The sequence below is a fragment of the Patagioenas fasciata genome, chromosome 2 (genome assembly GCF_037038585.1).
Source record: "Patagioenas fasciata isolate bPatFas1 chromosome 2, bPatFas1.hap1, whole genome shotgun sequence".
NCBI lineage: Eukaryota > Metazoa > Chordata > Aves > Columbiformes > Columbidae > Patagioenas > Patagioenas fasciata.
In genome coordinates this window covers 856,191-867,063 of record NC_092521.1, presented here as the reverse complement: position 1 = coordinate 867,063, position 10,873 = coordinate 856,191, and the positions used below count along the sequence as shown (strand labels likewise).

At 69.0% G+C, this 10,873-nt stretch overlaps 1 protein-coding gene across 1 annotated transcript; it reads right to left on the bottom strand.

Annotated features, from left to right (window-relative positions):
* Window positions 1-1,238: 1,238 nt before the first annotated feature.
* CYC1 (cytochrome c1) lies at window positions 1,239-9,660 on the bottom strand. The gene is made up of 7 exons (XM_065830193.2): window positions 9,509-9,660; window positions 7,253-7,446; window positions 5,666-5,792; window positions 3,237-3,394; window positions 2,467-2,627; window positions 2,282-2,382; window positions 1,239-1,529 (listed from the first exon to the last, which is right to left on the bottom strand). Exons 1-7 carry the CDS (start codon window positions 9,596-9,598, stop codon window positions 1,425-1,427), a joined length of 936 nt encoding a protein of 311 aa, XP_065686265.1. The 5' UTR covers window positions 9,599-9,660; the 3' UTR covers window positions 1,239-1,424.
* Window positions 9,661-10,873: the final 1,213 nt, after the last annotated feature.

The window sequence follows — 10,873 nt, the reverse complement described above, 5'->3', positions numbered from 1 at the left end:
TTCACCCCCCGAGATGGGGGTGATGGGGATCATCCTGTATCCACAGCTGGGGGGCTGTGATTCACCCCCGAGATGGGGGTGATGGGGATCATCCTGTACCCACAGCTGGGGGGCTGTGATTCACCCCCGAGATGGGGGTGATGGGGATCATCCTGTACCCACAGCTGGGGGGCTGTGATTCACCCCCGAGGTGGGGGTGATGGGGATCATCCTGTACCCACAGCTGGGGGGCTGTGATTCACCCCCGAGATGGGGGTGATGGGGATCATCCTGTACCCACAGCTGGGGGGCTGTGATTCACCCCCGAGATGGGGGTGATGGGGATCATCCTGTACCCACAGCTGGGGGGCTGTGATTCACCCCCCGAGATGGGGGTGATGGGGATCATCCTGTACCCACAGCTGGGGGGCTGTGATTCACCCCCGAGATGGGGGTGATGGGGATCATCCTGTACCCACAGCTGGGGGGCCGTGATTCACCCCCGAGATGGGGGTGATGGGGATCAGTCTGTTAATGACCCCACGTTTGGGGGACTGTGATTCACCCCCCCCCTGCCAAGATGGGGGTGATGGGGATCAGCCCGTTAATGAACCCACAGCTGGGGGGCTGTGATTCACCCCCGAGATGGGGGCAATGGGGGTGATGGGGATCATCCTGTACCCATAGCTGGGGGCCAAGATTCACCCCCGAGATGGGGGTGGGTGATGGGGATCATCCTGTACCCACAGCTGGGGGGTCGTGATTCACCCCCGAGATGGGGGTGATGGGGATCAGCCCATTAATGAACCCACAACTGGGGGGGGGCTGTGATTCACCCCCCGAGATGGGGGTGATGGGGATCATCCTGTACCCATAACTGGGGGGCCAAGATTCATCCCCAAGATGGGGGTGATGGGGATCAGTCTGTTAATGACCCCACGTTTGGGGGGCTGTGATTCACCCCCCCCCCAAGATGGGGGTGATGGGGATCAGCCCGTTAATGAACCCACAGCTTTGGGGGCCGTGATTCACCCCTGAGATGGGGGCAATGGGGGTGATGGGGATCATCCTGTACCCATAGCTGGGGGGCCAAGATTCACCCCCAAGATGGGGGTGATGGGGATCAGCCCGTTAATGAACCCACAGCTGGGGGGGGGGCTGTGATTCACCCCCCCAAGATGGGGGTGATGTGGATCAGCCCCTTAACGACCCCACAGGCCGGGGGGGCCATGGGGGTTCAGCCATCGCCCCACACCCTCTGGAACAACCGAGCCTTTATTTCCGTGCCCCCCCCGCCCCACCGAGCACCGGACCCCAGGGGGGCGAGCGGGACGTGGGGGGACATTCGATGCGGAGCGGCGGGGACACGCGATGGCGCCCCCCCCGCAGCCGGGGGTGTACGCGGTGCAGCCGGGGGGTGGGGGGGACACCCCGTTCCCCCCCCCTTACTTGGGGGGCTTGTAAACCATTTTCCTGCTCTTCATCACCGACCATTTGTGCCGCTTCATGTAGAACAGCAGGGAGATGAGGAGCCCCGAGAGCATCAGCATCTGGGGGGGGGACCGAGGCGTCACGGGGGGGTCCGGGCACCGCGGCGGGGGGGACGCGGACCCCCCCGTGTCCCCATGTCACCCACCTTGAGCCCCATGCGCATGCGCAGGTCCCCCCGCTCTCTGAGCACCCAGAAACCCCCCAGGACCCCCTAGAACCTCCCCAGGGTCCCCCAGAACAAACCCTGGGGTCCCCCCAGGCTCCCCTAGAACCCACCCAGGGTCCCCCAGCTCCCTGAGCACCCAGAAACCCCCCCCCAGGGCCCCCTAGAACCCCATCCAGGGTCCCCCAGCTCCCTGAGCACCCAGAAACCCCCCCAGGGCCCCCTAGAACCCCATCCAGGGTCTCCCAGCTCCCTGAGCACCCAGAAACCCCCCCAGGGCCCCCTAGAACCCCATCCAGGGTCCCCCAGAACAAACCTTGGGGTGCCCCAGGGTCCCCTAGAACCCCCACCAAGGTCCCCCAGCTTCCTGAGCACCCAGAAACCCCTCCCAGGGCCCCCTAGAACCCCGCCAGGGTCCCCCAGCTCCCTGAGCACCCGGAAACCCCCTCAGGGCCCCCTAAAGCCCCATCCAGAACAAACCCTGGGGTCCCCCCAGGCTCCCCTAGAACCCCCCCCCTGGGGGTCCCCCAGTTCCATGAGCCCCCAGAACCCTCCCCTGGAGTCCCCAAGCCCTGTGAGCACCTGGAACCCACCCCCAGGGTCCCCCAGCTCCATGAGCCCCCAGAACCGTGTCCCCATGTCACCCACCTTGAGCCCCATGCGCTTGCGCTGGTCGTGCTCCGGCTCGGCCGCCCAGCGCAGGAAGGTGCAGACGTCCTTGGCCAGCTGGGACAGGGTGGCCGGTGTCCCTGGCGGGGGGACACGGCGGGGTGAGCACCCTGGGGACCTGCCCGCCGTGTCCCCCCCCCGGACAGCCCCGTTTGCCCCCGTACCGTCGTCGTACTCCAGGATCTCGTTGTAGATGGGGGGGGCCATGCCGATGGCCTGCCCGGGGAAGTAGGGGTTGTAGTGCAGCCCCTCCCGCACCGTCACCCCCGCGGGGGGGTCGCAGTAGCCGGTCAGGAGCGAGAAGACGTAATCCTCACCGCCGTGCCTGCGGGCGGGCAGCGTGCAACGGGGGGGCCCGGCTGCCGGAGCCCCCAGAACCACCCCAGGGTCCCCCAAACCCCCCCAGGGTTCCCTAGAACCCCAGGGTCTCCCAAACCCCCCAGGGTCCCCTAGAACCCCCCCAGGGTACCCCAGCTCCCTGAGCACCCAGAGCCCCCCCAGGGTCCCCCAAAACCCTCTCCAGGCTCCCCTAGCAGCCCTGGCAGGGTCCCCCAGAACAAACCTTGGGGTGCCCCCAGGGTCCTCTAGAACCCCCCCAGGGTCCCCCAGCTCCCTGAGCACCCAGAAACCCTTCCAGGACCCCCTAGAACCTCCCCAGGGTCCCCCAGAACAAACCCTGAGGTCCCCCACAGGGTCCCCTAGAACCCCCCCCAGAACAAACCCTGGGGTTCCCCCAGGCTCCCCTAGAACCCCCCTCAGGGTTCCCCAGCTCCCTGAGCACCCAGAACCCCCCCAGGGTCCCCCAGCTCCATGAGCCCCCAGAACCCTCCCCTGGGGTCCCTGAGCTCTGTGAGCACCTGGAACCCACCCCCAGGGTCCCCCAGCTCCATGAGCCCCCAGAACCCTCCCCCGAGCCCCCAGGGCCCCCCCTGACCGGGCGTTGACGATGTAGCTGAGGTCGGGGGGCAGCGCCCCGTTGTTGGCGGCGCGCGCGGCCTCGGCGTTGGGGTACGGGTTGGGGAAGGCGTCCGACAGCTTCCCGGGGCGCAGGAACATCTCCCCGTTCTCGTCCGGCCCGTCCTGCACCTCCACCTGCGGGGACACCGGGAGCAACGGGGGGTCGGGGCGGGGGGACACCATGAGCACCGGGGGGTACGGGGGGACACCATGAGCACCGGGGGGTACGGGGGGACACGGCCATGAGCACTGTGGTGTCTTGCGGGGGACACGGCCATGAGCACCAGGGTGTCCGGGGGGACACCATGAGCACCGGGAGGTACAGGGGGACACGGCCATGAGCACCAGGGGGTACAGGGGGACACGGCCATGAGCACCGTGGTGCCCAGGGGGACACCATGAGCACCGGGGGGTACAGGGGGACACGGCCATGAGCACCGTGGTGTCCCGAGGGGACACACCATGAGCACTGGGGGGTACGGGGGGACATGGCCATGAGCACTGTGGTGTCCCAAGGGGACACCATGAGCACCGGGCGGTACGGGGGGACATGACCATGAGAACCGCGGTGTCTGGGGGGACACACCATGGGCACTGTGGTGTCTTGGGGGGGGGGACATAGCCATGAGCACCAGGGTGTCTGGGGGGACACCATGAGCACCAGGTGACACGGCCATGAGCACTGTGGTGTCCCGGGGGGACACCATGAGCACCAGGGGGTACGGGGGGACACGCCATGAGCACCACAGTGTGTGGGGGGACACCATGAGCACTGCGGTGTCTGGGCGGGACATGTAATGAGCACCGGGGTGTCCCAGGGCTGGGGACACAGCCATGAGCACCGTGGTGTCCGGGGGGACACCATGAGCACCGTGGTGTCTTGGGGGGCACACGGGCATGAGCACCGGGGTGTCTGGGGGGACACGCCGTGAACACCGGGGCGACCCAGCGGGGGACATGGCCATGAGCAGGGACACTGTGGGGGGACACATGGGGCTGAGTGGTGACACTGGGGCAAGGGGACAGCAATGAGCGGTGACACTAGGTCTGTCCCGTGGGGGACAAAGAGTAATGAGTGGGGACACTGCGGGGGACACACAGGGCTGAGCGGGGACACCAGGGCTGTCCCGGGGGGACACAGTGATGAGCAGGGACACTGCGGGGGACACACAGGGCTGAGCAGGGACACCAGGGCGGGGGACATGGCAATGAGTGGTGACACCGAATCTGTCCCAGGGGGGACACACGGTAATGAGAGGGGACACTTGGGGGGACACAGCAATGAACGGGGACACTGGGGCTGTCCCGGGAGGACACATAGCATTGAGCACGGACACTGGGAGGGACACACAGGGCAGAGTGGTGACACTGGGGCTGTCCTGGGGGGGACATGGCAATGAGTGGTGACACCGTGGAGGGACACACAGCAAGAGCAGTGACACCGGGGTTGTCCCGGGGGGACACACGGCAATGAGTACGGACACCGGGGGACACACAGCGCGGAGCGGTGACACCAGCGCTGTCCCGGGGGGACAAAGAGCATTGAATAGGGACACTGGGGAGGACACAGGGCTGAGCGGGGACACCAGGGCGGGGGACATGGCAATGAGCGGTGACAATGGGGCTGTCCTGGGGGCACACATGGCATTGAGTAGGGACACTGCGGGGGACACACGGGGCTGAGCGGTGACACTGGGACTGTCCCAGGGGACACAGCATTGAGTGGTGACATCGAGGCTGTCCTGAGGGACACAGCGATGAGCAGGACACTGCGGGGGACACACGGGGCTGAGCGGTGACACCGGGGCTGTCCTGAGGGACACAGCGATGAGCAGGACACTGCGGGGGACACACGGGGCTGAGCGGTGACACCGGGGCTGTCCCAAGGGACACAGCGCTGAGCGGTGATACTGGGGCTTTCCTGGGGAGGGGACACACAGTGCTGAGCGGTGACACCGGGGCTGTCCCAAGGGACACAGCGCCGAGCGGTGACACCGGGGCTGTCCCGGGGGGACACATAGCACTGAGTAGGGACACTGCGGGGGACAGAGCACTGAGCGGTGACACTGGGGCTGTCCCAAGGGACACAGCGCTGAGCGGTGACACTGGGGCTGTCCCGGGGGGACACACAGCATTGAGTAGGGACACTGGGGGACACACGCAGCACTGAGCGGTGACACCAGGGCTGTCCCGGGGGGACACATAGCATTGAGTAGGGACACTGCGGGGGGGACACACAGCACTCAGCGGTGACAGTGGGGCTGTCGGGGGGGACACAGAGCATTGAGTAGGGACACCGGGGGACACACACAGTGCTGAGCGGTGACACCGGGCTGCCCGGGGGGACACAGAGCATTGAGTAGGGACACCGGGGGACACACAGCACTGAGTGGTGACACCACCCACCTCCTCGGCCAGCGCCTTGGCCTCGGCCTCAGTGTGCGTGACGCCCACCAGGTTGCGGAAGGCCAGGTACTCCATGCTGTGGCACGCGGAGCACACCTGCTTGTACACCTGGAAACCGCGGCGCAGGCTGCTCCGCGGGACGGGGACAGCACAGAGCCAGGGGACAGGGACACAGAGACGGGAGGGGGACAGAACAGAGCGAGGGGACAGGGACACAGAGACGGGAGGGGGACAGGGACAGAGCGAGGGGACAGGGACACAGAGACGGGAGGGGGACAGGGACACAGAGACGGGAGGGGGACAGAGCAGAGCGAGGGGACAGGGACACAGAGACGGGAGGGGGACAGGGACAGAGCCAGGGGACAGGGACACAGAGACGGGAGGGGGACAGGGACAGAGCCAGGGGACAGGGACACAGAGACGGGAGGGGGACAGAACAGAGCGAGGGGACAGGGACACAGAGACGGGAGGGGGACAGGGACAGAGCGAGGGGACAAGAATAGAGAGACGGGAGGGGGACGGGACAGAGCGAGGGAACAGGAACACAGAGGGGGACAGAACAGAGCGAGGGGACAGGAGGAATGGGAGAGACGGGAGGGGGACAGGGACAGAGCGAGGGGACAGGAGGAATGGGAGAAATGGCAGGGGGGACAGGGACAGAGCGAGGGGACAGGAGGAATGGGAGAGATGGGAGAGGGGACAGGGACAGAGCGAGGGGACAGGAGGAACGGGAGAGATGGGAGAGGGGACAGGGACAGAGCGAGGGGACAGGAGGAATGGGAGAGATGGGAGTGGGGGGATGAGTGGGGAGAGGAGGAAGAGGAGCAGGAAAAGAAGAGGAGGAAGGAGAGGAGGAAGAAGAGGAGTAAGTGAAGGCCCCAGGTCCCACCCCACATCCTCATGTCCCCATGTCCTGTGTCCCTGTCCCATGTACCTGTGTCCCCATGTCCCCATGTCCCCACATCCCCATGTCCCCACATCGCCATGTCTCTGTGTCCCCATGACCCCATATCCACGTGTCCCTGTCCCACATACCTGTGTCCCCATGTCCCCAAGTCCCTGTGTGCCATGTCGCCACGTCCCTGTGTCCCCATGTCCCCACATCCCCATCTCCCTGGATCCCCACGTCCCTGTGTCCCCATGTCCCTGTGTCCCCATGTCCTCACGTCCCTGTGTCCCCATGTCCCCATGTCCTGTGTCCCTGTCCCACGTCCCTGTGGCCCCATGTCCTCACGTCCCTGTGTCCCAACGTCCCCGTGCCCCCATGTCCCCACGTCCCCATGTCCTGTGTCCCTGTCCCACGTCCCTGTGTCCCCACGTCTCCACATCCCTGTGTGCCATGTCCCCACATCCCCACGTCCCTGTGTGCCCACATCCCCACGTCCCTGTGTGCCCACATCCCCACGTCCCCCACGTCCCTGTGTGCCATGATCCCACATCCCCACGTCCCCACGTCCCTGTGTGCCATGATCCCACATCCCCACGTCCCCACGTCCCTGTGTGCCATGATCCCACATCCCCACGTCCCCACGTCCCTGTGTGCCATGACCCCACATCCCCCCGTCCCCGTGTCCCCGTCCTGTGTACCTGGCGTGGTCGAGCGCGGCCAGGGCCCCCCCGTGGCTCCAGGGGAAGGCGGGCGGGTGCATCTCCAGCTCCCCGGCGCCCAGGGGGGAGCGCAGGGCCAGCGCCAGCCCCCCCCCGCCTGCCGCCAGCAGCCCCAGCGCCGCCAGCACCGCGCGCCGGCCCCGCGACAGCCCGGCCTGCGACGACAGCCCCGCCTGCGGACAGGGACAGGGGACAGTGTCAGCAGGGACGGGGGACAGCGTCAGCGGGGACAGGGGACAGCGTCAGCGGGGACGGGGGACAGCGTCAGCGGGGATGGGGGACAGGGGACAGCAGCACTGCGCACAGATGGGGACAGGGGGCTGGGAACACTGGTGACTGGGGACACCAAGCACGGATGGGAACAGGAGACACTGGGGACTGGGGACACCAAGCACGGATGGGAACAGGAGACACTGGGGACTGGGGACACCAAGCACGGATGGGAACAGGAGACACTGGGGACTGGGGACACCAAGCAGCGATGGGGACAGGGGACCAGTGACACTGGGGACCAGGGGACACTGGGCAGAGATGGGGATAGGGGACCAGGGACACCGGGCAGGGATGGGGACAGGGGACCCAGAACACTGGGGACTGGGACACCAAGCAGGGATGGGGACAGAGGACCATGGACACCAGGCAGGGATGGGGACAGGGGACTGGGGACACCAGGCAGGGATGGGGACAGGGGACCAGGGACACTGGGGACTGGGGACACTGGGCAGGGATGGGGACAGGGGACCAGGGACACTGGGGACACTGGGCAGGGATGGGGACAGGGGACCAGGGACAGTGGGGACTGGGGACACTGGGCAGGGATGGGGACAGGGGACCAGGGACACTGGGGACACTGGGCAGGGATGGGGACAGGGGACCAGGGACAGTGGGGACTGGGGACACTGGGCAGGGATGGGGACAGGGGACCAGGGACACTGGGCAGGGATGGGGACAGGGGACCAGGGACACTGGGGACTGGGGACACTGCGGAGGGATGGGGACAGGGGACCATGGACACCGGGCAGGGATGGGGACAGGGGACACCGGGCAGGGACACTGGGGACACGGGACACTGGGCAGTGATGGGGACCTGGGATACCAGGCAGGGATGGGGACAGGGGACACCGGGCAGGGATGGGGACAGGGGACTGGGGACACTCAGCACGGCTGGGGCCCACTGGGGGGAACTGGGGACACTGGGCAGGGATGGGGACCAGGGACACTGGGCAAGGATGGGGCCCAATGGGGAGAACTGGGGACACTGGGCCGGACGGGGGTGCACGGGGACGGACCGGGGGGTCCCGCGGAACCGTGTGCAGGGGGGGCAGCGGGGACACCGGGCACGGTGGGGGCCACTGGGGGGACTGGGGACACGGGACCGGGCAGATGGAGGGGGGACCGGGGGCATGGCCGGGGCGCATTGCGGCGGGAACCGGGGACCCGGGCCGGGAACAGCGGGCAGGGAGCGGGGACAGCGGGCACGGCCGGGGCGCATCGGGGGAGAACCGGGGACTCGGGGCCGGGCAAAATGAGAGGGCACCGGGGACACCGGCTATGGCCGGGGCGCACTGGGGGAGAACCGGGGACTCGGGGCCGGGGCGCACTGGGGGAGAACCGAGGACACGGGGCCGGGGACACCGGGCATGCCCGGGGCGCACTGCGGCGGGAACCGGGGACACGGGGCCGGGGCCACAGGGCATGGCCGGGGCGCACTGGGGGAGAACCGGGGACTCGGGGCCGGACAGACCGGGCAGGGACCGGGGACACCGCGTACGGCCAGGGCGCACTAGGGGAGAACCGGGGACTCGGGGCCGGGGACACCGGGTATGGCCGGGGCGCACTGGGGGAGAACCGGGGACACGAGGCCGGGGACAGCGGGTATGGCCGGGGCGCACTGCGGCGCGAACCGGGGACACGGGGCCGGGGACACCGGGCACGGCCGGGGCGCACTGGGGGAGAACCGGGGACTCGCGGTCGGACAGACCGGGCAGGGACCGGGGACAGCGGACACGGCCGGGGCGCACTGTGGGGGACTGGGGACACGGGGCCGCGGACAGCGGGCACGGCCGGGGCGCACTGGGGGGGACTGGGGACACGGGGCCGCGGACAGCGGGCACGGCCGGGGCGCAGTGCGGCGGGAACCGGGGACTCGGGGCCGGGCGGGGCCCGGCCGGGCCCGTCCCCCCCGCGCTCCCCGGGGGATGGGGCCGCCCCGGAGGGCGCGGGTCGGGGTCTCACCGGGGCGGGCGCGGTCTGTGTCCGGGCCCGTGGCAGCAGCAGGCGGCCGCAGGGCCGCAGCGGGAGGCTCCGCACCGCCACAGCCGCCATCGCCACCGCCGCCCGCCGAGGTCGAGGGGACGCGGCGGCACCGCCCCGGACGTGACGGCGGCGTGACGTCACCCGCGGCGGAAGCGGCGTCACGGTCCGCGCTGGTCGCGGTTCCCCCGGTCCCGCAGCGCGACGGCGGCTCCGCTCCGGGGATCGGCTGCGGGAGCACGGACCGGCCGGGGAGAGGGACCCCCGGGACAGACCGGGAGAGACCCCCGGGACCAGCCCCCGGGAGCGACCGGGGAGAGACCCCGGGGAGAGACCCCCGGAACTGACCGGGGAGAGACCCCCGGGACAGATCCCCACCCGGAACCGACCGGGGAGAGACCCCCGGGTCAGACCCTCCTGGAGCGAGCGGGGAGAGACCCCCGGAACCGACCCCCCGTACACACCGTGCCGGGACCCCCCGGTACAGACTGGGGAGAGACCCCTGGGACCCACCCCCTGGGACCGACCGGGGAGAGACCCCCGGGACAGATCCCCCCCCGGAACCGACCGGGGAGAGACCCCCGGGACCCACACTGCGTACACACCGTGCCGGGGCCCCCTGGGACCGATCGGGGAGAGACCCCCGGAACCGACCCCCCGGGAGCGACCGGGGAGAGACCCCCGGGTCAGACCCTCCTGGAACGAGCGGGGAGAGACCCCCAGAACCAACCCCCCGTACACACCGTGCCGGGACCCCCCGGTACAGACTGGGGAGAGACCCCCGGGACCCACCCCCTTGGGACCGACCGGGGAGAGACCCCCAGGACCCACACCCCGTAGACACCGTGCTGGGACCCCCTGGGACCGACCAGGGAGAGACCCCCGGGTCAGACCCCCCGCAACCGACCGGGTACAGACCCCCAGGAGCGACCGGGGAGAGACTCCGGGGACACCCCCCCCCCAACCGACTGGGGAGAGAACACCGGGACCAACCCCCTGCAACCGACCAGGGAGAGACCCCCGGGTCAGAACCCCCACAACCAACCGGGGAGAGACCCCCAGGATCCCCAGGTACAGACTGGGGAGAGACCCCTGGGACAGACCCCCCGGGGAGAGCCCCCTGGGCCCCGCCCCCAGTCACACCGTGCCGGGACCCCCCCGTAACCAACCACCCCGGGATTTGACTGGGGAGAGACCCCCGGACCGACCCCCCAGACCAAACCCCCCAGGACTGACCCCCCGGACTGAACCCCCCCCACACCATACAGACCGGGGAGACCCCCGTGCCAGCCCTGCCCCCCAGCCTTTCAGCCCCCCCACCAGCGTTTGTGCAAGGGCACCGACCCG